At 37.0% G+C, this 27,133-nt stretch overlaps 2 protein-coding genes across 2 annotated transcripts in view; both read left to right on the top strand.

Moving 5' to 3' along the window:
- Nucleotides 1–2,325: 2,325 nt before the first annotated feature.
- On the top strand, nt 2,326–26,872 carry LOC115929079 (MAM and LDL-receptor class A domain-containing protein 1-like). Its single transcript, XM_030997232.1, has 15 exons — nt 2,326–2,521; nt 3,419–3,559; nt 6,870–7,147; nt 7,778–8,006; nt 8,437–8,583; nt 9,407–9,501; nt 10,514–10,678; nt 11,452–11,578; nt 11,966–12,082; nt 18,458–18,613; nt 19,341–19,606; nt 20,097–20,316; nt 20,972–21,372; nt 25,413–25,560; nt 26,700–26,872. The coding sequence occupies exons 2-15, from the start codon at nt 3,490–3,492 to the stop codon at nt 26,870–26,872; spliced, it is 2,592 nt and encodes an 863-aa protein (XP_030853092.1). The 5' UTR covers nt 2,326–2,521; nt 3,419–3,489.
- The window catches only part of LOC756723 (MAM and LDL-receptor class A domain-containing protein 2), a 67,419-nt gene continuing 65,640 nt past the window's right edge, over nt 25,355–27,133 (top strand). Inside the window, exons 1-2 of the mRNA XM_030997231.1 lie at nt 25,355–25,560; nt 26,700–26,800. The gene's annotated coding sequence lies outside the window, so the exon portion shown is untranslated. The remainder of the gene's footprint in view (nt 25,561–26,699; nt 26,801–27,133) is intronic.

Raw genomic sequence — 27,133 nt, 5'->3', positions numbered from 1 at the left:
TGTGGAATTAAAGTTGATTACTTACGGTTGCTATATAATACATGAATAAATACACAGAATGATCTGAGCAAACGTCTTGTTTAGTATGGCTTATTGAGATTTATTTTGAAGAAAAAAAGAAGAGAGAGAGAGAGAGAGTCTGTTTGCGTATGCGGTTGGGCGTGTATATGCCTATGCGCACGTGAGTGGGTTAGGGTGTACGTTTGAGAGAGAAGAAAAAGAAGAAGGCGCCTTTGTGATGATGATGCTGATGATGGTTATGCTGAAAGAGAGGGAAGAAGCAGAAAACATGATGAAATGAGACACAGAAGAATAAGGAAATGAGAATGTTGTGCAATGAGCTGGTATATTATGATCATAAGCCGTACTAGCTCACTGAATTCTAACGCAACAACGTTATATAATGTGATATGCGCTATGCAAGAACCGAATATTATTATTATGTATTTTCCCTTGCTATTGCATGTCCGAAGCTCCGACGTCGGCGCAATCCCCAGTACTTCAGACATTAATCCTGCTGCAGAGAGACATATAAGTAATTATACTTGAAGCCCAACATAAAGGTAAATCAAGGTAAATAATTTCGATAAAGTGTTTTCATACTCATAAAGTAGGTTGTTGCAACTCACCTTGCATATTATCTCTTCAAATGTTTTGTTTAACTTCTTGTTTGATAATTTGTGTGATAAAGACAGTCTAAAGGTATATCAAGACAAACAGAGTATATCATCAGTGTTTCATTACGAACTTTACCTTAATTGACACTCATTGTCGTAGGATAGGTTGGAATGCAAAAAAAAAAGAAGAGCGAGAATGGTAGAGGTGATCGACGGAGAGAGAGAGAGAGAGAGAGAAAGAGAGAGAGAGAGAGAGAGAGAGAAAGAGAGACAGAAGGGGGAGAAGAGAGTTCTGGGAAAAATGAGAGATAAAAAGAGGGAGAAGAAGAAAGAGAAAATGAAGAGAGAGGAGGAAACATAAATATATTTATATCCCGCATACTAAGAATCTTGCAATCTGATCGGTCTAAACGAGGTCACATGATAAAATATAGATAAGTACTATCTACCTTAGGCTAGATAGTACTTTTGTAAAGTAATTTTTTGCTACTACCCCACTTGCCCACCCTTGCCCATTGAATACGCATAGCAAAGTAGGTTACGCGAAATGTCAAAGTCAATGTCAATGTCAAATGAGCGCGCATCGACTATATTACATGTATGCATGTTGCGCTTTGTAAAATCTAGCTGAAGCTAAACTGTCTGCAGAATCAGTTCTTATTATATGTGTGTATATATATAGAGAGAGAGAGAGAGAGAGACTTCGGAGAGAGAGAGAGAGAGAGAGAGGGGGAGAGAGAGAGCTAGAGAGAGAGAGAGAGAGAGAGAGAGAGAGATGTACAATGGGGACGTCTAAAACTATAAGTAACTCTTCACTTTAATAAATTAAATGAGAACAATATTTTACATTCTTTCATATTATTCACTATTCTCTTTTTCAATCAAAGCTTCATCCGATTTGCGAATGAACTTCATTAGGATGTAATCTTATTTACATTTGTTTTTGTTTTTATCTTGATAGGCTACAAATTAGCAACCGAAGTTTGCATGCTCTAAATGATAACCATAATTATCCTCTCATTTGAAAACAAACAATCAGGGTTGATAGTGATTAAACACACTTTGATTCTTGAACCGTGTGTGGATTATTTTTGCAAACTTTTGAGTCAGATTACTTTTAGATATACAACCAGAAAGATAAAACGCGTTGTGATTTCTGTGTGGAAATAGCTACAGTGGAAAATAGTCCTGAAGAAAATACTCGATGGAAATAATGAAGGCGGAAAATAGGAAGTTGTATTTGACGGGATTGTTTTTGATACTCTATATTACATCAGGTGAGTTACATATTATTACTCTCAATATAAGTCTCAGGTATTATTTGATTTCATTGTGTTTAAAAGTAAGGCAGGGGATAGAGGCTTGGGGACTGGGGCTGCAGCGCCCTTCGAGAATTTTGAAATTACCATAGGGCACCCGCCACCTCATTGACGTGCAGTTAAGCAATCTATCTATTTTTAATTTCTACACCTTACATAATATGTAAAAAGAAAACTGAAGAAGAAGAAGGAGAAGAAGAAGAAGAAGAAGAAGAAGAAAAAGAAGAAAAAAAAAGAAGAAAGAAGAAGAAGAAGAAGAAAAAGAAGAAGAAGAAGAAGAAGAAGAAGAAGAATAAGAAGAAAGAAGGAGAAGAAGGAGATGGACGAGGAGGAAGAGGAGAAGCAGAAGTAGCAGTAGAAGAGGAAGAATGATAATTATAATAATGATAATTAAAATGATAATGATTCTGCATCGGGATGTACATGATTTCTGTGTTAATGCTCCATGTTTCATGTTGGTATGATTTTCTTCATACTCGTATCCAGTCCAAGGCTACAGATGTACCGATGGGCTGGTGATCGACGACGAAAACGTGTGCGATTTCAGGGAAGACTGTTCTGACGGACTCGATGAAAGCACGTGTCGTAAGTAATGACTTTTACTTGAGTCAAGTTATTTTAGCCTTGATGTATGGAGTTTGGGTTGAATGATTTGAGAACAAATGTCTGAAAGTGAAACAACACGTATTTATGACAATTTTCTTTTCTTTTTGGTTGGGGGGGGGGGTGGCTATCATTATATCCTCTGAATTTCTATTCTATAAAATATACACTTGAAATAAATATTTAAAAAAAACATATTTTCTGACTATAGATCTATGTACGATTAGAAAATTAGAAATTGAATCTATGAAAATCATCAATTTATTTTTTAAGATGTACAAGTGGAAATAAAGCAATAATATGGAGCTGGAAATTATCAACAAACTAGTTCAGTGCTTTAGAACCATCTTGGCATGTTTCACCGTTTTCTAAGACAAATTTCTATATTATTTGTGTTTTCTTTATTACATTTACTCTTTATGATTTATATTCGTGAAATCAGATATATCTCTTATCCTCTTTCCACCTTTTTTCTCCCTCTATCTTATCTTTTTTTTCTTTCTCACTCACTCTCTCAATCTGTTTTCATCATGTTCATCATCATAATAATCATATATTTCTTGTTCTCTGCCATTATCTCTTCCATACTCTCACCCCCCCCCTCTCTCTCTCTCTCTCTCTCCCTCCCTCCTTTCCTTATCACCATCTCTCCTTTTTGCTCTCTCTCTCTCTTTTTCTCTCCCTCCTTCCTTTCTTTATCACCATCTCTCCTTTTTGCTCTCCCTCTCTCTCTCTCTCTCTCCCTCTATCTAACTCTCTTTCTTTTTATCTTTGTCCCTATTTCTCTCTCTCCCCCTCTCCCTATCCCCTCTCCCCTTCTCCCCCTCCCCCTCCACCTCTCCCTCCATCTCCCCATCTCCCCCTCTTTTCCCCCTCTAGCTGCGACATGTGATTTTGAGGGTGGTTTGTGTGAGTGGTATCATGATGCGAGTCTCGATCTGAACTGGACAATGTTCATGAACAATGAACCCGAGTGGTATTACGGTCCAGGAGCCGACCACACCCTAAACAGTGTTAACGGTAAGTCTTTATTCTGGCCTCATTTAAAGCCCCACTGCACTACTTATAGCTACTTGCGCCAACTATATAGCAAACAATGCCTAAGCGGTGACCGTTGGTCCCGAATGGTCCCCTTTTTTAATGTTAATTGAGAGCTGATTTGATGAGATAACCACATATCAGTGACCATGCAGGGAGGTCTATTATAATCCCTCCTAGCCAAACTAGTGCAGATAGGCTTTAAAATGTTTCATCATACTGATGATGATAATAATGATGACGATGGTGATTATGATAATAATACTAATGATGATGATGATAATTTATTTCTTGAGAGCACAATTCACATTCTTTATCTGCATTAAAGGTACTATGTCCCATTTGCAGGCCAAAAAAATGAAAAGGTTAAATTCCAACGGCACTTGAAAGATAATACTAATTTAGAACTTCCCTAAAAAGGTGGGGCTTGAAAATGTCTTCAAGTGGGAAAATAACGACTATTAGTTTTCAAATCGACTTAGGAGCTATAGAGCCAATAAGTAATAGTCTTGATTTTCAGACCATTGTACTGAATGGTCATACGTTTTATGCTGCGCAAAGATTCAATCAGTTTAATTGTGGCCATCACAAGAAGTGGGTTATTGATGTAGACAAATGCTCATGTACCTTTTACAGCTCATTTTATGTATGTTATTATCAAGGAAGAAAAAAAGCCAGTCAGTCACTCAATAATGTCTGACAGTGAAGTCTAGCAAGTAAACAGGTTTCCTTGCATAATTTGAATATTAGGACACTGCTTACATCATAATTTCACAGACAGGACATACATAACATATTCATAATTCCTGCAAAGTTCTACAGAATTTGAGGTTGGCTGCAAAAGGGACATAAGACCTTTAACAACCCACTGCACTCTCGGGAAAGTTCGAGTTTTTTTCATTTTTTTATTGTCACCACTTAAACAAATTACATTTGTATAGTAGATAAAGTGCCTTGATTTGTACTTTAAAAAAAAAATCTGTACTTATTTCCGTCGTTGGCAAATGCTATGTTTATCTCTGATTTAGTATCAATGCAAATTAGTCAAATGTAAACACTCAAAAGTGTAATATTTACACATTAATTATAATTTATGTATCTGTTACGGGTATAACAAGCAATTACAGCACCCATTTATCTGTATGTGTCCCATTACATTCCATGCATGAAGATAAGATATCATAATTTAAGGGTATCATGCAGTATCATGGTACATTTCGAATTGTTGACAGAGTCGACCATTTCGAGAGATAAGAATGGCGATTTTTGCTCAAAGGTCCCTCCCCATAGACCGGTTTACTAATATCTTCAAATTTTTAATTTTTTCTTTCCTGGGGACAGTTCTAATGAATGAACTACAATGCCCGGAATCCAGTCTGCTTATATTACTCGTTGCTATGTCGGGCAACACTCAGCCAAGCTTTTCTTTTGTTTGGTTTCATTTTCCGTATAAAAATGTAAATAGATACAAGAATACAATTTACAAATATAATACAAATCATGAATTAAAAACGGCTGGAATAATCTATTCAGAGCCATTATTAAAATAGCTCTGTTTTTCCTAGAGGTCCAGTAAAAAAAAAAGTATGCATACAATTTGAATATGTTAGTAAAACTGTCTGTCTAAAAAAAAGCCCCACTTGTGGAAGAAAAAAAAAGAGTCAAACTCGTAATTATGATTTTTTTTTAACCAATAATCATTGTGAAATTCATCATCAAACGAATCACGATTTTTCAGCCAATTTCACTAACTCGCAGTTTTTCTCAGTTTGCAACATTGTATCATTTATGATTTGAATATGTCGATGATGATATGATGATGATAATGAGGAGGAGGAGGAATCCCTGCTGGAAAGAACACACTCATTCACACTCATTCACAATGTGAATCACAGTGTGAATCACAGTGTGAAATCACAGTTCACACTGTGAACACAGTGTGATTCACCATATAGCTCCGTTTAGTCTCATTTCACAACGCCCCCTATCGTCAGAGTCGGCAGCCATACATGTTAGCCTATGGAAGTTTTTTTTTTTAATCGTTAAAAATTCATTTTTTGTTTAAACGAAAAGCACATCCACCCGACGTACGTTATCACTAGCTCTTTCATTGGAGCCCTCATGTCTCATTGACTTTTGAAAGTTCACCCACCGTAATTTTTCAAAATAGGTTGCAAGCTCGCCATTGCCTATAATACACATGTGAAACAAGTCGAACTTTGGACTCAGTCTGCCAAGTGATTGTAAGAATATAGGTCAAGCACACGAAGGATAAGAAGCATGAATTATCAATTATCACTTCTGCTATGTTCATTATGTCCATTTCACCCAACCCCCCACCGTAATTTTTCCATTTAGTAAAAGCAAACATTTTGCCGAGTTTAGCAAAAACATGAATATTCATGAACGGTCAGACAATACAGACTTTTAGTACGTAACGTAGAGTGAATGGGAATGGGCGATGATCCGTCCAGGAGGTAGAGGTCAGTGTTTTGTGCTGGCAATGTTCACGCGAGCGAAAATGAGACAATCGGCGCAATATGACTGTGAATGAGTGTGAATGAGTGTGTTCTTTCTTTTTCCGGTTATCCACACTGTGAACCACAGTGTGAAATGAATTAAGCACAATGTGAAACGAACTAAGCACAATGTGAAAACGCCCAATGAAACACAGTGTGATTCACACTGTGAATGAGTGTGAATGAGTGTGTTTTTTCTTTTCCGGTTATCCACACTGTGAACCACAATGTGAAAACGCCCAATTTAACATTGTGGAGCACACTGTGATTCACAGTGTGAATGAGTGTGAATGAGTGTGTTCTTTCCAGCAGGGAAATATAAATGAAGGAGGTGATGGTGATGATGACGATGAAGATGATGATGACTATGATGATGATGATGTTGTTTATGATAATAATAGTGACATTGATAGGAATGATGACGATTACATGATGTCTATACCCTTTAAAAAAAACGTAATGTCGTTGATGAGCTCGACGAAAACGACTGAGACGGCGATAAGCATAAAGAAAATGTATTTATTGCTATTTCACTTAATTATTAATTTAGTTATTCATCTATTTATTCATTTTATTCAATTATCTTTTCAGTCATTGATTTATTTATTCATTTTATTCAATTATCTTTTCAGTCATTGATTTATTTATTCATTTTATTCAATTATCTTTTCAGTCATTGATTTATTTATTCATGTATTCATGTATTTATTAACCTACAATAAATTATTGTCACAATTATCTCTATTTTTATTGGCATCCTACCTTAATGGCAGGTCACTATCTCTACGTTGACGACACCTACAGTGAATTCGATCAAAAAGCCATCATCCGTAGCCCAACCTACCAGATGGCTGCCCGACGTTGCATATTCTCCATGTGGTACTACGTCTACGGCGTGGACATGGGAACCTTGAAGGTGCTCCAGTACACCCCATCGAACGACCGGAACTACAACCTCATGACCGTAGTCGATATCGGCGAAGACATGTCCACCAAGGATCGATGGAACCTGTACGAAGTCCAAGTGGAAGCTTGCGCTGAAAACTTTCAGGTCAGATTTTGTGCCCGTTGGTGGTGTGTATATTCGATTGCGTCCTTACCTTCGCTGATCAAGCCTTTGCAAGGCAATAAGCCCGTGCGCCAATACTTTAACGCGTTGTTTGCATTGATCATTGTACAATCGCTTTGTGTATAATGTCAATATCACATGTTGCGTCATTGATATCACTGAAGTAGTACTACGTCAGGGTAATGACGCCTCGTGCACACAAGGCATAAATATTTAACCAGTGGTGTGTTCAGAAATTCTTAAGCGGGGGAGACAAGGGAGTCGGGGAGAGGGAGGGTAATGAGTCTGGGCATTATTTGATCTACTTCCCTGTGCCTTCAAAAGAGGGGGGGGGGGGCATACGCCGACCCATTCAATGCTGGATAGGCCACTGGATATAAGATATTGAATTAGATGTAGTATTTAAGCTACAAACGTTTTCAAATGCCATGATAATTTTGAAATATGTGAAAGTCAGAACATTATGGGGATATATGATATGATATGACTATGATAATGACACACATGGCATGACATTTAAATGCTGCAAGTCGACTTTAAAACATAACTGCTCGTTCTATTTCTCTCTCTTTCTCTAACGATACAAATTTTCTACTTTCATTATCCTTCTAGCTTTCGATTGAAGCAAAGGACAGAAATGACTACTTTGACACGGGAGGTTACGCAATTGACGATCTAAGATTCGAGGGGTGTGCGTATACCCTCCCTTTGCCTCCAGGGGGGTCGTGTGATGCCGATACAGAGGAGACGTGCGACTCGGGACATTGTTATCCTAAGAGTGAGAGATGTGACTATACACCAAACTGCTGTGATGGCACGGACGAGTCGACCCAAAATTGTGGTATGTTACTATCACTACCACCAGTCTACCACCACCATCATCACCATCATCAACAACATCCCGACCACGATCACCATCATCATTACCACCACCTACACCACCACTACTACTACCACTACCACCACCACCATCACCACCACCATCACCATCACCACCATCAACAGCACTATTAATCCTACTGCTACTACTTCAATAATTTCTGCCACCATTACCTCTCTCTTCGTAACATCTCATTACCAATCTTCTCATCAAGAATTAATTCAATGACACATTCAAAAGGTTCACCTGTGACACTTTCGATGTCTATAGTCCAAACAGGTAAACTAGCTTTTGGACTCGTCAAATAATTTAATTTCTAATAACTAATTTGAAATTATCCAGATGAATCTGTTGAACTAATAATATTTGCTCTAATCATTTTCGATCTCAGCTGACTACAGGATGTGTGACTTTGAGACGAACATGTGTTACTGGGGGCAGCTCACTGATGACACTTTAGATTGGACAAGAAAGACCGGTGGAACGGGTACCGGTGATACCGGCCCTTGGAAAGATCATACTACCTTTAGTAACAACGGTAACGATAAAATAAGACCTTTCCACTTCATGAAAATATATTTGTAAACATGTTGGGACTATTTTACGAGTCTATGTATTCAATGTTTCTCTTCACATTCTGTTACTTTCTAAGCGCTATGGTGCTTTTCGTTTTTAGAGTTCCTAAATACTCGATATTTTTATAATCATTATTATTGTTATTATTATTATTATTATTATTATTATTATTATTATTATTATCATTATCATTATTTTTATAATCATAATTAGTATAAGGTAATGAGTATTTCTTTGATAGAATAGATAAATAGAATGCTTCAAAGAGTCATATAGCCCAAGAAAAGTGGGGGAAATGGTCGTCATCTTCTTCTTCTTCTCCTTCTTCTTCTTCTTCTTCTCCTGCTTCTTCTTTTCCTTCTTCTTTTCCTTCTTCTTCTTCTTCTCGTTAAGTATAGTTTATTATCAGATGTATTAAAACATATTGACCTAGGGAAATGTAATCATACGCATTAGTGCACGGTTATATTCTTTTCATCCTGGCTTACTTGTTAACCAAACAATAACCTGTAGCCTATGAAGACGGTTAAAAAAACACTTAAACTCCGAACTACAGTCCCATAGAAATTAACTCCTGACAGTTTGGCTTTAATAGGCATCGTAAAACGACTCCATACTATTGAAGTCAACACATCCACCACCAGAACAATACGAAATTGATTAAATTGTATGAAACACAAAAACTAGACAGTTACAGGCTTACAGCGCAAGACAATACATTTACCTGTTAAAAGATGACACTAGAGGAAATTAAAATTCAATGCCTTTATTTCTCAAATCATCAGGCTATTTCATCTATACTGAGGTCGATGATGCATTTCCAGGTGACACGTACAGAATCGGAAGCTTTTACATCCAACCTACGTCATCAGGGTGTGAGGTAAGTAGATAGATAGAACCTCTTTGTAGTTCCAGGGGGTGTTTCACAAAGATCATAAATCGAACTTAACTCTAAGTTGGACTTAACATAATGGAGAGACATTTGTAGCCTTGAAATAAAATATATTCAAAAGCAAAAATTCGAGTATTTTAGACTTTTCATAATTTCCACATCAAGAACATGAAATCTCCTAATTGATAATAGAAAATATGAATGATTTGAATCAATATTTTATGCCTTTTAAAATAACTTTTACAAAATATTTTCAAAGATGCTAATCGCTTTCCATAATGTTGAAGTCCAACTTAAAGATAAGTTCAACTTAGGATCTCTGTGAAACACCTCCATGGACGACTTTTCCCTTGACTCTCATTCCCGGACAACAACACCCTAAAGGACAAAAAACCCTTTAGGAATAGAAGGGAAAATACTACAAGGGGACAACTGTTTCCTTCATGGCAACTGTCCCCTATATGGCTTTCCATCTCTATATAAGACAAGTACCTTCCTATATCTAAACTACCCCCGGACAACTATCCCCTTAGGGTAATTCTCCCCATATTATGACAACTGTCCCCTAATAGGGCATGCATCCCTGTAAGACAAGTACCTTTCTATATCTACACTACCCCGAACTACTAACCCTGGAAGGCAACTTTCCCCGTATAGGAAAACTGTCCTGTAACCCATGCAGGGCAACTTCCTCCTGTATGTCAACTACCCACTGGGGCAACTCCCCTCCCGATGCAAAGTCCCTCGGATTTCTTCCGATTATTAGGGCTGATCATGCAATGCGTGTAGCCAAAGTAAGTATAGCCATTAATAAATGTATGACATTCTACCTCCGTGTTTGTGGAGATGATATGTACATCAATTACAATCGTATTTCTAATAATGATTTTATTCCTTTGAGTAAAAAACATTATGCAACATTTCCTTTAAAAATATAAAATTTGGATGATAGACCATGTTTCATTAAAGGGTTCGGATAATTATATTGCTTTTCTTTTAGATTCGTTTCTACCACCACATGCGAGGGTCAGGGATTGGAACCCTAAACCTGTACACCCGGACCAAGATCGATGGACCGATGACTCGTCTATGGTACAGTGATACTGCCCATGGGAACTACTGGCTCTATCAAAGGGTATCACTTACCAGTGAAGATGCCTTCCAGGTAAGTAAAACCTCATTATAAAACTACCTACAGCCTCGTTCAGCCCTGTTAAAAACAATACATTTGGATTCAGATTGGTGGACCGATGACCCAGCCATGATACAGTGATACAGTGGTACCCTCTGTCAGATGGTATACTCTCACCAGTGATGACGCCTTCTAGGTGGGGGAACAATCTTCAATTTAGTGTCACCGTTCAGTGATGTTTCGTTTTTATGTATACAACCCCGTTCAGCCCCGTTAAAAACAAAAGAGAAGAAAACAAAACAATACATTTGGACTAAGATTGGTGGACCGATGACCCGTCTATGGCACAGTACAGTAATACAGTGGTACCCTCTATCTATCAGAGGGTACCACTCGCCAGTGAAGACGCCTTCCAGGTGGGGGAACAATCTTCAATTTAGTGTCACCGTTCAGTGATGTTTCGTTTTTATCTTTTAATCCAGAATGCTCTGAATTGCAATTTGTATTCAAGCAGAAAATACAAAACTTGCTGGGAAATTTCAGTCCGTTTCTGTATTAGCACATTATGTCTTTAAATGGGGACTTGTAAGAAATGATTCACAGGAGAGCATGCTTAAAGCTAGTTTACATATTGCGTTGGCTACAAGAATTGCTTAAACAAGAGTTTATCAAAGTATAAGAAAGGGGATGCCAATGCTTTGATGGGAAAAAAACAGTACCAAATGATTATTGATATATAATACTTAGCGATGTATAAATGTTTTCCAACTGAAACCTAGTATATTATGACTCTTACTTTTCTCCAGGTGGTATTTGAAGGAGTGAGAGGGTCGACTAATTTGGGCGATATAGCTCTGGACGATATCACCTTTACTCCAGAGTGCGTCGAGTCGAAAGAGCCCCTACCTCCTGCCGACGTGATCCCTACCCAACGTAAGATGTAGTCCAAAGGTCAAAGTTCATAGTTTACTGTCAAAATTCACATAAGAATATGTAAAGAATACATAAAATGATCATTAGAAACAAAAGCAAAAATATTTGTCATTGCTATTACAATATAAAAGGAACACAACCACCGGTAAAAAAAGAAAAAATAGTAGATAATTATGTCAAAACACGTTGGGATTAAAAAATTTCGTATACAAAGTTTTTCGTTAAGTCCAAAATAATATGGAGGATCATCCATCACTATTGTATGAATAATTGTTGCGGTGGATTAAATAAACATATCTAAACACAGTGGTCCTTTGCAAATCTGATGAAGGGGTGCCACCAACATAATTATTAATATGTTTGTTTGTTTCTTGTTACTTCTCTCAGCAAATCATTGTGAGCTCGGCATGCGACCATGTGACATAGATCAGTGCATCGATGAGTCGTATTACTGTGACTTCAATCCAGACTGTCCCGTTGGTGGCGAAGACGAACTATACTGCCGTAAGAATTTCACCAAGTTGTTTTCTTATCCTAAATACATTCTCTCCTCAATTTCTGTGTTTAATTTGTTGACGCCGTGGATCTTTAAAAAAAAACTTCAAATAGGAAATAGAAATAAAGCACTGACATAGTAGGATTATCTGAATAAACAAGAACAAAACATAAATAGAAGCATGTTAAAGCACCACTGCACTACTTATAGCTACTTGCGCCCTCTATATAGCAAACAATGCCTAATCGATGACCATATATTGGTCCCCCATAATCCTCTATTTCGTTTTAAGTGAGAGCTGGTTTGATGAGGACACCACCTGTCAGTGACCTTGCAGGGTGGTCTAATCCCTCCTGTAAACTAGTACCGACGCCTTTAAATAGTAGCAAAACGTAATCAAATTAAAGGCAAATCAAATACAGACAAAATTGTACACATCAGACCACCCTTGACAACCAATAATTTGTTTAAATAATTTCTATAGTGCTTTCAAAAAGAACGCTGTGATCTTTTATATTTCTATGCTTACTTTGTTTTCATTTTTCAACCGTAATATAGATGTTTGGAATTCATGAAAACATTTCGGAACAGAATATAAGCGAAACATGTTGATGTCGTCATGTTGTCGTCATGAACGGACGTGCCTAACGATTCGCTCCGCGTTCACAACTTCGCTGAAGTATATACAACAGCAATGGAACTATAGCACCTATAGGAATTTTGCCTACTTTTGAGTACTTTGGGAGGTCGTTGAACTACCTGTGTTGGTTTTACTTATACTACGTGAACTCTTTTCGTGAAATATAAGGAAGTTATTGCCCAGAAACGCGTCAAGATGCCGAGAGGCGCGAAACTTCAAACCGAGGATATCGCAAGAGATATACGCGGAGAAGTCAAGAAAGTACTGGAGGACAACAACGATATTCTAGACTCTCTTGTATCAAAGGTAAAGCTGACACTTATTGAAGAACTAACATCTGTCATTACTGAAAAGGTTGCTGAAAGCATTCGTGAAAGTTTTGAATTTGAGCTTTCCGAGAGAGATAGCAAAATAAGTGATTTGGAGAGAAAATTTTCCAGACTGAAGGAGGAGCACGAAGAGGCTGAGCAATATTCAAGAAGAAATTGCCTGATTGTTCATGGTCTGGATGAGAGAGAGAGTGAGGAGACAGATGAATTGATTAACAAAGTGTGTGAGGAGAAATTGGACATAAAGCTAACAAGAGGAGACATCGATAGATCGCACAGATTAGGATCGAAAAAAGGAGGATCAACCAGAGGGATCATTGTTCGATTTACCAACTACACGGCTCGTAACAAGGTCTACCAGGCAAGAAGGAAACTCAGAGGTTTGGAAGGGACGCCCATTTTCATACAAGAGAATTTGACGAAAGAGCGAGGAAGACTCTTTCGGGAGATAAAGTCAAAACATAAGGAAAAATTGAAAGCGATTTGGACTCAAGATGGCCGAATCATAGTTTTGACCACTGATGAACGCCGTGTGATTCTTACACAGATGACCGATATCAGCAAGCTTACGTCGTCTTCATAAGCATGATCAGTCGATGGTTAGTTATTATCGCGTGTATTGTACCTGGAATTTTATTTGCATAGAAACTGGAAGTAGCAACTAATCCTTCTCGTTAAGCGTCTTTTTGAACATGTTCAGTCGATGGTTAGTTAAGGAGACATTATTATCGCGTGCATTGAACCTGGATTTTTATTTGCATAGAAACTGGAAGTAGCAACTAATCCATCTCGTTAAGCGTCTTGCTGTATACATGGAACGCTGAACGCTTCGCTGAAACTTCTTTATGTTGGAAGCACTGGACTGGCCATGCATCGGATTGCGTTGGGTTTTGTTTTCTCTACACTTTGTTTAAAGTTAATCCATCGTGCTTAGACTCTTTCTTTAGTATGACTTTCCGTTTATATATATTGTTAAATCATTGTTGGTACCAGCTTATTCCAATACAATTACATTTTGTTGGCAATCCATTTTATCCCTCAGGACTATAATTATGTTAAATAATTGTCTCTCACTGCCTCCCGGTTATATTGGGAGCATGTGATTGTATTCGATGAAGACTTGCAGAGCAATTCCTGGCCTATAATTATCTTTTCTACGCCCAGCTTTAAACCTTAATTCTCTTCGGGTGCTTAATCAATTGCGTGTTATGATTAATGTTGGTTAAACTTCATGCGTCTTGTTGTGGTGTGCACAATACAGAATCGTTGATATATTTGTTATATTTTATCTTTTATAAGGAGTATTTATATTATATTTTTGTTATATTTGTGTTTCTTTGTTTTAATGTATGGCAAACATCTATCCTCATGTTTCAAGTAAAAGTGTGAAATATAATGAACTATGCGGTAAAGGTTTGAAATTTTTACAACTGAATGTTGTTAGTCTTTTAAAATATTATGATGAAATTAAGGCTATTTTGTGTGAAAATGTGATACATGTTTTTGCTTTGAATGAAACTAGACTGGATGACAATATATTCGAGTGTGAAATCCAGATACCTCACTACAATGTTATCCGTAAGGACCGTAATAGAAACGGTGGAGGTGTACTGACTTATATTCATGAAAGCTTGGGATATGAAGTTTTGAAACATAGTTCATTATCGCGAATGGAAGCAATTGCATTATTGATACGGCAGAAAAACGCCAGTCCCATTGTATTTTTTAATTGGTACAGACCTCCGAATTCTAAAGCGGAGATACTCACTGATTATGAAGACTTTTTAGTGTATGCCAATGGTCTTAATTTTCCTATTATTGTTATGGGTGATATAAACTGTAATACTTTGAAAATCCCATTAGAAGGTGCAACCAAGAAATATATTCAAATCAATGATATATATTGTATGAACCAAATCAATACGGCCGAATATACAAGAATAACTAACAATAGTGCCTCTTTGGTTGATCACATGTTAACTAATTATGATGAAAAAGTTAAGTCATTTGGTGTAATTCATAATGGTTTGAGCGACCATTCCATGAGTTATTTGATATGGAAATCTCCTCAGATACAAAGTTCTGTAAAATATGTCACTTTTAGAAAATCAAAAGGGATTGATAATGAACTATTTAAGTCTGACTTACAAAATAATAATTGGAAGGTTATAGAACGTATTGATGAGTTGAATGAAGCTGTGTGTAAATGGGAAGAGCTGCTGTTGGAAGTTGTGGATAAACACATGCCGTTAAAGACAAAGCGAGTAAGGAAGAAACATTCGCCATGGATAGATGAACCTATATTTAGTCTTATGGATGAAAGGGACAAAACGAAAGACAAAGCAAAGTCAAAACAAGATGGTGAATTGTGGAAAAATTACAAGAAATTAAAGAATAAAGTTACAGCTGAAATTAGAAAAGCTAAACGTAAATATTACTGTGAAAATTTAACTGGAAATCAAAATCGTAGTAAATCTTGGACGTTGTTGTCAACCATAGTCCCTAACAGTCGCTCTTCATCGTCTATTCCTATTATTGAAGGAGATGTCTTGAAAACAGCAAACAAATTTAATAGCCATTTTGCAAATGTCGCTGTTGACACTTTGAATGACGATTCGTCAGAGCAAGATGTAAATTCTAGACTGGACAATCCAGTATCGCCCAATCTAAAACAAGATTTTAAACTTTCTTTTGTTACCGAAGATGAGGTATTAAACGAATTAAGGAAATTCCCAAATAAAAAATCGGTTGGAGTAGATGGTATTTCTCAATTTATTCTTAAGTTAGCTGCTGATGAAATTATTAAACCAATAACATATTTGATAAATAAATCAATCAGAGATGGGGTTGTGCCTGACGTATGGAAAATAGCAAAAATTATACCGTTGTATAAGAAGGGTGACAAGTATAACCCAGATAATTATAGGCCCATTTCGTTATTGCCATGCATCTCAAAGCTTCTTGAAAGAATGATACAGAAACAACTCATTCAACACTTAAATGTAAACGATATTATATCTGCTCACCAATCTGGTTTCAGAAAGAAACATTCAACGTGTACTGCGCTTGTCAAGGTGACCGACGACTGGTTAAACGCAATGGACCAGGGACAATACACAGGGTCAGTCTTTGTTGATCTACAAAAAGCATTTGATTTGGTGGATACTGATATACTGTTACAAAAGCTCTTACTATTAGGCGTCACATGTGAATCGCTTCAATGGTTCAGGAGCTATTTGGTTGATCGAAAGATAGTGACTTGTATTAATGATGTAGTTTCTGATGCATTACCATTGACTGGTGGGGTGCCGCAGGGCTCTCTACTAGGCCCTTTATTGTTTGTCATATTTATTAATGATATGCCTCATTCTTTTGAAAAATGTAAAATACATCTATATGCTGATGACACTGTGTTATATTACTCCCATAAGAATCCATCTGTTGTACAGTCAGTTCTCAACGAGGAACTAGCTCGATTAGATACATGGATATCTCGGAATAAACTGAAGATTAACTACAGCAAGACCGTGGGTATGTTAATTGCAACAAAAAATTTGCTGAAAAAACAAGATAAATTAGTTTTGAAAGTTCGAGGGAGAGATATAATCCAAATGCATAACACAAAATACCTAGGGGTAATCATTGACTCAGAATTGAAATGGAAAATTCATATTGAAAACATGTGTAAGAAAATTGGAAAAATGGTTGGATTTCTTGGTCGATTGAGACATTATGTAAATGAAACTAATTTGAAAATTATATATCAATCTGTTATTCTCCCGCATTTTGAGTATGCAGACAATGTGTGGTCGTCATCTGATAAATATCTTGATCGGTTACAGAAAATACAGAATAGAGCGGGGAGGATCATTTTGAAGATAAATCGGCAGTCATATATATCCAATCAACAATTGCATGATATCCTAAAATGGGATACTTTGTCCCTACGGCGTACTAAACACATGCACGTTATGATGTTTAAAATACTGCATGGCCTGACTCCTAATTATATAAATGAAAATGTTTCTTTTAGAGTTACTAGATACTCACTTCGTAGTCAATTTAATCTTGCCCTTCCTAAACCCAGGACAAATTACTGTAAAAGAACCTTTGTATATAGAGGCTCAGTATTGTATAACGGATTACCATTGGCCTTACGCAACTGTAATACATTGTCGTCATTCAAGAGACTTTTGAGTTGTTTATAAGTTTACTTCACACAATTCTCTTTCTATAAATACCAGTTTCTTTTCTCTATACTGTCTGTCCTGGATATTTAATTTCTTACTATATTTTGCTTGAGAATTTATGTTTTGCCATTTTTCTTTGTCGTTTTTCTTTGTCGTTTGTTAATGTATATTGTTATTTATTGTATTGTTTTACTGTATCATTTCTGGTCCCCATGGAAGACCAGCGGTATCATAATGATACCGCTGAATATGGGCTATCCAGCCGTTTATTTTATCTTGTTATTCATTATTCTATTTGTTATTATATTACTGAATGCATGATGTCTTTTATACGGAAATAAAACAAACAAACAAACAAACAAATTATAATTATTATAAACAAAACCTCATATTTTACATTATGGCTGATGCCCGTTACACCGGACTGTGGATCATATGTTCGAGACCCACCATAGTATAGCACTAACGTCCTCTGGCAAGAAATTTATCTACACTTTCCTTTCCACCCAGGCGTAAGAAAAAATGGGTACCCGGTATAGGAAGAAATTCCTTGATTTCTTTAGCGCCTTTTAATGGCGGCTCGGCTACAGCCGGATAAGCGCAGTAGAGTATATTTATTTATATCCTGCATCAAAAAGTTGTTGGCTTTTGATTGGTTGAGAGCTCGTCACATGACCAAAAATATTTGACCTATTTTTAGAAAGTACTATATGAGAGTACTATTTTGGTTTACTATTTGGGAGTTCAAAAAAAATGTGATTTTTTGTTTGTTTTTTTAATTGAATCAATTTTTTTTCTTCAAATCTTAATTTAATGAAATAATCAAAATATTTTAAATCTTTTTAGATAAAAATTGACATTTTTTTTGTTCTAAATTTTTTTTCTCCCAAAAATGTTTTTTTTTTTTATAATTTTTTATAATTTTTTGATGCAGGATATAAAAAAAATATACCATGCCTTCTATTCGAGGTACTGGTTAAACTATGGGCCTCGGTGACTCCAAAAGTACCATTTGCTTCGGGGCTGCGCCCCTCAGCAAATAGTACTATTGGAGTCACCTCTTGCGCATAGTTTTAACCAGAACCTCTCAAGGCTGTGTATATTTGTATAATAGTTGATGTGTTGTCATGTGAACGCACATATTAATTACAAGGCCTATTATTATTTAGAAGCAGTATAATTATGCTCATACTGTACTTCAGAATTCTCGATTTCTTGTTTTAGCTTCTACTTGTGATTTCGATACGGTGGGGATCCTGAGCACGTGTTACTGGAGTCAAGACGTCAAAGATGATTTTGACTGGTCGTGGTTCAACGCCCCTGAGATGGAAGACAGTTACAATGGCCCTAGGTATGATCATACCACGGCTTCAACGTCAGGTATGCTGGCAATTCCATATTTGCGATGATTACTCCGACGACCATTCCTCCGATGACAAAAAATATTGCTCTGGCGCCAATTGCTCCAGCGATAATTGCTGTGGCGACAATACTGCGGCGACAATTGCTGCGGCAACCATTCCTACAATCACATTGCTGCGGCGACAATTGATCTGGGTTTTCTATTGTCGAAGATGATAGGGTTAGGTTTAGGGTTATGGTTAGGTATATCATTTTGTTTCAGGGTTGAAGTTAGGAATTCGGATAGTGTGGGATAATAAACGCGGATCAATTGTCGAACGAGCACGTTTCAGGCAACCGGTTTGGTAAATAGTGATCCTTTATCTATCTCTATCTCTCTCTGTCTCTCTCTCTCTCTCTCTCTCTCTCTCACTCTCACTCTCCCTCTCTAGGCTTTATGTATACAGTGAAAACGGTGATCATCTTCGTCCATAACGCTCTATTTCTATAACTCTCTCAATCAGCACTACCCTATTCCTGTCTTCTCTAACCGTTATGAAGGCTATTCGCCCAGAAGATTCTTCTTCTCCATCTAATCCTCCTTTTCAACCCTCAATGACAGCGCGTCAAAGAGAAACTTAGCACAATAGACTTTACCACAACAGAGTTAAGGCCCTTCAGGCCCTAAGATTTTGTTGAAATGGTACCCATAAAAGGACTCTTTTTAAAAGTTAATTTTATGTTATTATCTTTTTTTCCCCTATAGGACACTACATCTACGTGGATGGAACAATCTCCTCCATCAATACATACGCCAAGCTCGTCAGTCCCATCTACAAGAAAACAAATAGGGGCTGCACCTTCAGCATGTATTATTACATGTTTGGTGTCGAGTATGGGGACCTAGAGATTCGTCTCATTGACCAGGAGGGAATGGATATTCGTTTGACAAAGGTCGGTGACAACGCACTGGATTACAATAAATGGATCCTCAGCGAATCGTTGATTCCAGCATGTACAAAGAACTTCCAAGTAAGAAGATGTTATATTACTGGCAGTAGCGTCTCAAACACGAGCGTGTGCGCCCAACGACCCCCCCCCCCACACACACACACACATACACACACACATCAAATAATATATACACAATGTAATACTGTTTTTGATGCAGTTTGCCTCGGTTTATAAGATATTGACCGGCCCACTCAAACCGTTGGAAACATCTACCGGCCATAAGACCGCAAATCAACCGGCCTTCACGTAAGTAAATCCAACGACCCGTGAGGAAAACTCCCTTAAATCCGTTTGCCCAGTTCGCCACTATCGAATGACATCATTAAAATATTCAGGAAGAGAGATTAATACAATCGTACTTTTCCTACACCCCCCCCCCCCCAAAAAAAAAAAAACGGTTTAAACTTCAGCATATAGTTCTCTTGCTCTGTGTAAGCTATGAATAAAACAGGACATCGGTTTACCATATCATTTGCCCATAATTCTTCTTCTTCTCATGACTACCCAGATCGTCATCGAGGCCGAAGACAAACAAGTCCTACCTACCGAGGGCGGTTTCGCGGTCGACGACATCGCCATGAAAGACTGTTACTACGCGCCAGAGGTAGACCCTGGCTCTTGTGGTTTACAAGCTCAGTGCGATGCAGGCGAGTGCTACCCGGCCGAGAACCAGTGTGATTTCACTCAAGATTGCTGTGATATGTCAGATGAGGACCCTCAGACATGCAGTAAATATCGTTTAATTTATTTCCATTTTACATTTCATTTTCTCCTCATTTTCCTCTTCCTTTCTACTCACCATCTTATCTTCTATACATTCTTCTACTTCTCTTCAAATTCCACTTATTTCTCTTTCTCCCCATCTCTTGATTTTTGTTTGCAATGTATCTACCAAACTCATCCATCTCTTCCACACCGTGTTTCCGTCTGCTTTCTCTGCCTCTTCTTTTCAATCGTTTATTATTTTCCGGTCTCATATATTAGATTTTGATTCATTTTTTCTATTGTGATTTATTTGTTGCGTCTCATTTCCCATTTTTTTTTTATTGTCATTATTCTTTAAGTTTGATTTCAAGTATATCCATTTCAAATCCTTTAAACAGCACTTCATAAAAGTCCGTCTAATTCTTTCATTCGTTGTAATCTTGCTGTTTTTATATAGCTCATAATTCCCTTCATAAGATTAAGATTAATTATACATACACAGCAATGAAAAAAGGTGTGTTATTTACATATTAATATGATAAAACAGAAACGAAAGTATATTTCACAAAACAAAGACGAATTATTAAAAATAAAAAACCCACCAAAGACATGTGGTCATCCATGCTGGCACCAACAACATCTCTGAGGGTGCTGGTGAAGTTTGCCACCAAATCACAGACCTCGGCAAGTCTGTTGCTGCCGAGGGGTTTACCGTCTCAGTCTCTACGATCATCCATCGTAGATGGGAGAGTGAAGCGGACAAGAAGCGGGTTGATGAGATCAACTATCTGATGGAGTTGGCAGCCAGCGAGAACAGATGGGGCCTCATCATCAACAATGATATCAGCGAGCAGCATCTCGGGCGTGATGGCGTTCACCTCAACAGAGCCGGTCAACGAATCTTGGCAGGCAACCTGAAACGCCTCATCAACAGTGCTGACCAACCGACAACACAAGGCCATGGCTGGACTCAACGGTCGTCCGATCAAGAAACAGGCAGTGAACCTGGAGCAAGGCGGCATCAAGCCATCTACCGAGAAAACCAGAGTCTTCATTCTGATGAGGAAAAAGGCAGCCCCGTAAAGTCCTACGCCGAATCTGTTTCTGGGTGATCTTTGGATTTCAGTGCAGTCGATCAGAGGTCACGACTGAAACCAGCCTTCAGACCATCCAAGGTGGACATGAAAGACTGGGCGAAATATCTTCAATTTGTAAGAAGGGTATTGAATTAAGTGAAAGTTTGACAAAATCAAGTGATGATCCGAAAATTATAGTTGACGGTCGAAAATATAAGTTCCCTTGTGGGAACTGTGATAAGCCAGTCAAATGTAATCAACACGGCCTTCTGTGTTCTTATTGTAAAAAATGGTTTCACACTAATTGTCAAGCTATCAGTTTTTCAGAGTACCGCAGGTTATATTATGAATGCCCTGATGAGAAGTGGAATTGTTTAACATGTTGTCTGCCATCTTTTTGTGACTCATTATTTACTGACGATTGTTTAGAGAAAGAAAGCCAAAACGAGGATAGACTAAAAGAAAACTATTTTAAGGTAACGCGCGTTACACCTGAAAAGCAAGCGATAGCAAGAATAATTCAGCCAAACCTCAGAGATGAAAACACTTCTCTTTATCAAGAATTTGAAGAAAAGTTTAAAGTTAAAGGTCTTCATTTTTTACACCTTAATGTGAGGTCTATTCTAAACAAGATATCGGAACTTAGAATTCTTTTTAAAAGAAAAAGGCTGTCTATTATTGCTTTCACTGAAACATGGTTAAACAATTCCATAAATGATGAAGAAATTGAAATAGACGGATATAAAATCATACGCCATGATCGATCCTCTGGCTCTGGAGGTGGTGTATGTTCCTATATCAGAAATGATATTGCATTTAATATTATGGATGCTATAAGTACTGGAGATACGGAATCCCTGTGGATAAATTTGCTTATACCAAGATCAAAACCAATTGTTGTTGGCGTTCTGTATCGACCTCCGAAAAACAATTTGTTTATCGAGAAATTGTCCAATATTCTTGATACATTAAAGAAGGATGACGAAATAATTCTTTTAGGAGACATGAATATTTGTCTTCTTCACAAATCGCCACTGGCTAAAAAATATATTGACTTGTTGAGTCTTCATGGGTTTAGTCAACTCATTAAAGAGGCAACACGCGTTACACCTATACATGTTCTTCTCTATTGGATCATGTTGGTTGTACCAAAGAAAATAAAATAAGTCAAAGTGGTGTCATTGATCTTGGTATTAACGACCATTCTTTTACTTTCTGTACACGGAAAAATATTAGACTGGCTATAGGTCATCACAGGACTAATGATATCAGATCCATGAAAAAATATACAGAAGGGTCTTTCAATCTTCAACTATCTGTTGTTGATTGGTCACGAATAACTGACTGTACAGATGTAAATGAGGCATGGTCAATATTTCAACATGTTTTTATCTCAAATTTGAATATGATAGCGCCACTGAAACGGATAAGAATAAAACAAAGATCAGAAACTTGGGTGACTAAAGATATTCTTTCCCTAATTCAAGAAAGAAATATAGTATACAAAAAATTGAGGAAAAGAGCAAAAGATGAGACGCTCTATAAAAGATACAGAGTATTAAGAAATATGGTCCAAAGAGAGGTGAAAAAGGCTAAACTCGATTACTTACAAAACAAGATAGAAAAAAATAAACAAGATTCGAAAAAACTTTGGCAGAATCTAAAAAGCTTAGGATTGAAAAATAAGAAGCGAAAAGAACAAGAATCAGTCATTAAAATTGATGGGGAATTATGTCATGATAAGATGGCCATCGCTGATGAATTCAATTCTCATTTCACAAATGTGGCTGCCAAATTAGTAGTCAAACCCCCCCCCCCCCCTTCCAAAGACTTTTTCAGCGCAGACAATGATTGTATTCGTGAGTTTTACGAAAGAAAAGGTGTCCGTGAAAACAGCTTCGAGTTATTACCAATCAGTGAACAATTTGTTTTCAAAGAGTTACGTAAGTTGAATGTATCAAAAAGTACTGGGTTAGACTTGATTCCAGCTAAATTTCTAAAAGATGGTGCGAAGGTTTTATTTAAGCCTCTAAGTTACTTAATGAACCTATCTATATTGACGAGTACTTTTCCAGAGGATATGAAAATAGCAAAAGTGACTCCACTTTATAAAAAGAAAGATAAAACTGATGTTAGCAACTATAGACCTTTTAGTGTTTTAAGCGTAGCATCAAAGATTCTAGAAAAATCTGTCTGTGTTCAAATTGAAAGATACTTCAAAGAAAATGATATAATTTATGAATTTCAATCTGGTTTTCGACATGATTATTCGACTGAAACATGTCTAATTCATTTGACTGATTATTTGAGGAGAGAAACTTCCCGAGGGCGCTTTGTTGGTATGGTGCTCCTTGATCTGCAAAAAGCTTTTGATACAGTTAATCATTGCGTCTTATTGAAGAAGTTACAACTAATGGGTTTTGATAAGGCAAGTTTAGATTGGTTCAGATCCTACTTATCTAATCGACACCAAGTAGTGGCCATTCATGATATTCGTTCCAAACTAATGCCTATAACATGCGGTGTCCCTCAGGGAAGCATTTTAGGCCCAATTCTATTTTCAAGTTATATAAATGATATGTGTATTTGTATAAAAGACTTCAAACTATTATTGTACGCAGATGACAGCGTACTACTCTATTCAAATCCTGATCCTAAATATATATTGAGGAAAAGCTCAGTAAACAGCTGTCTACGTGTGTCGATTGGATGACTGATAATAAGCTTTCTTTACACTTGGGAAAAACAGAAAGCATTTTATTTTGTTCTAAAAGTAGTTCTATAAAGTCATTTGAATTCAAAGTGACACACAATAATCAAGCAATCAAGAGAAAAGAGTCTGTGAAGTATTTAGGCATTGAGTTGGCTAGCGAAATTTCATTTTCATCTTTAGTAGAATCAGTTGTAAAAAAAGCAAATTCTCGTCTGAAATTTTTGTACAGATATCAAAGTTGTATGGATTTAAAAGCAAGACGTACACTCTGTTTTGCTCTTATTCAATGTTTATTTGACTATGCTAACCCTGCATGGTATAGTAACATAAACAAGTCAGATCAAAAGAAGTTGAAGATTATACAGAACAAAATGGTGAGATTTATCAACTGTTCTGGTCCAAGAACTCATGTTGGCTACAGCGAACTTTCTAAAGCTGGTTTTCTTGAAGTCGACCAAAGATCAAAACAACTCGTATTGCATCACGTGCATAAAATATATCATACTAGGTCGAATCATTATATTCGATCCAACTTCGATCTTGTTACTGACGTACATGATTATAATACAAGAAATAGCCGATTCAACTTTAACTTACCAGAAAGAGTAGGTAGTATTGGAAATTCGTTTTATTACAATGCCATAAAACATTGGAATTCCCTTCCCAATGGTGTAAAAGAAATAGGAAACTATGATCATTTTAAGAGAAAATTAAAGGAATACCTAATACTTGACAGTCAGAGAAGAGAAGTGAATGACATGTTATATGATTGAAATTGTTATTCTTCTGTCGGTTCATACTTTTTCATGTTGTATATTCTTATGTTTTCGTACGTTATAGAAATACTACAAATTCATCATTATTTTCCTCTTCTTCCTTCTCCTCTTTTTCTTCTTCTCCTTCTTCTTTTTCTTCTTGTACTTATTATCATTTCTATCATCAGTTTAATGTTGTTATTATTATTATTATCTTTAATAAGTAGTTCTTTTAATTTTCTTATCTGTCTGTAAATATTACTATTTTAACTTATTAATTTTATACATGTCTGTAAGGGACCCCACTGAAAATAAGCTCTCGAGCTTTCGTGGGTTATCCTGTTCAAGCTGACTTATTTTTGATCTGTTACTATTGTATATTGTTGTATGTTGGAAGCTTGTCGAATAAAAATCAATCAATCAATCAAAGTAGTATATGGCTTACAGTTCATGACAGTAATTTACTAGTGTAAACGTGTACGATTCTTTTAAAAGTATGATTTCATTGTATTTTTTTCGTCAAAGAACATAACAGTATAGTGAGTGTTTGATTGTCTTTTTTTCTGCTAGGTCAGTTGGGTTACTCCCTGTGTAACTTTGAGATCGACCTTTGTTACTGGGAGCAGTTGACCACCGACGAGTTTGATTGGAGGAGGAATCAAGGGGATACATCCAGCGAAGGAACAGGACCTGAAGTAGACCACACCTTTGGCACAGATGAAGGTAAAGGTCTAAAACGTAGACAATACCTTTGGAACCGACGTAGGTATAGGTCTTTAAATGGGGGCCACAACTTCGGCACTGACGAAACGTCTAAAAATGTTTCTGGTTTTTAAAAATATAAAGACTGAAAAACAAAAATCAATACCATGACTTACTAACCTTAAAGCTTATCAACACTAGTGTGGCTAGGAGGGATTAGACCACACAGCGAGGTCACTAAAAGGTGGCTATCTCATCACCTCAGCTCTCAAATAACATAAGAAATAGAGGATCATGGGGGACCAACAGGCACCGACTGGGGAAGTTTTCTATATAGAGGGAGCAAGTAGCTACAAGTAGGACAGTGGGGCTTTAATGAAGATTGTGAAAATGATAATCATAGTGACCCTGACGATAGTTATTATCATTGTGCTATTTCGTTTTTCATGGGTGCATCCTTTGCGAAAGCGCCTACAAAGTAAACAAGAAAAACGGGCTTTAATTTGCTCACAGAGTGCACAATTAAAATTAAACGATAATTATACAATAACTGTGTGCCACCATTTCGGCTGCCTGCAAAACTGGTGATAATTATGGTGGGGTTATGATGATGATGATGATGGTGATGATGATGATGATGATGATGATGATGATGATGATGGTGATGATGATGATGATGATGATGGTGATGATGATGATGGTGGTGATGATGATGGTGGTGAGGATAATGACGATGATGATGATGATGGTGGTGAGGATAATGACGATGATGATGATGATCATGATGATGATGTTGATGATGATGATGATGATGATGATGGTGATGATGATGATGATGGTGATGATGATGATGATGATGGTGGTGATGATGATGATGATGATGGTGATGATGATGATGATGGTGGTGATGATGAAGATGATGGTGATGATGATGATGATGATGATGGTGATGATGATGATGATGATGGTGGTGATGATGATGATGGTGAGGATAATGATGATGATGATGATAATGATGGGGATGATTTTTTTTTCCCTTGTCTTTAGGTTTGTATGTGTACCGTACGTTTTATCATTTCATATCATACATTTTTGTTTAAATCTACCTGGCTATACGTTTCTGAATGTTCACGTGGTTCCTTTCAAACTCGCAATTTCAGGTTATTACATCTACACGGAAGCAAGTAACCCTAGGAAGTTGGGAGAAAGAGCAAGACTTGCTAGTTTTACAATTGCGGGATCGCGTATTAGCGTGTGTTCGGTAAGTCTGGCGACTGTACTTCTCCCTCCGGTCTTTCAAACAGTTGCGATTGTTCGCAAGTTCTACGATTAATCGCAATCTAAGAAAAACAATATCTCTTTAGTACAGGATCGAGAGTAATATCAAGTTGCAATCGATTTAAACCAATCGCATTTGTTTATGAAACTGGGCCCCAGTCGTTTTATTCTTGTTATTAATAAGATGATTACGACTGTTCCTAAATGTCAAAGTAGTCCCTTTTCTTGGAAGGAAAATGATGAGAACCGGTGCAATTATTCCCCTCTATTAAAAAATAAACGAGAATTATGCAGATTGTAAAACTTCCACTTAAAC

Source organism: Strongylocentrotus purpuratus, unplaced genomic scaffold (genome assembly GCF_000002235.5).
Source record: "Strongylocentrotus purpuratus isolate Spur 01 unplaced genomic scaffold, Spur_5.0 spur5_scaffold_4, whole genome shotgun sequence".
NCBI classification, from domain to species: domain Eukaryota; kingdom Metazoa; phylum Echinodermata; class Echinoidea; order Camarodonta; family Strongylocentrotidae; genus Strongylocentrotus; species Strongylocentrotus purpuratus.
This window is presented reverse-complemented; position numbering and strand designations above follow the sequence as displayed.

Bases quoted from the DNA above. Each gene is read 5' to 3' on its own strand.
- LOC115929079 (XM_030997232.1), top strand. From the start codon at position 3,490: ATGTTCATGAACAATGAACCCGAGTGGTATTACGGTCCAGGAGCCGAC. The intron at 8,584-9,406 runs GTAACGATAAAA...TCAAATCATCAG, and splicing joins TACTACCTTTAGTAACAACG to GCTATTTCATCTATACTGAG. The intron at 19,607-20,096 runs GTAAGAAGATGT...ATGACTACCCAG, and splicing joins CATGTACAAAGAACTTCCAA to ATCGTCATCGAGGCCGAAGA.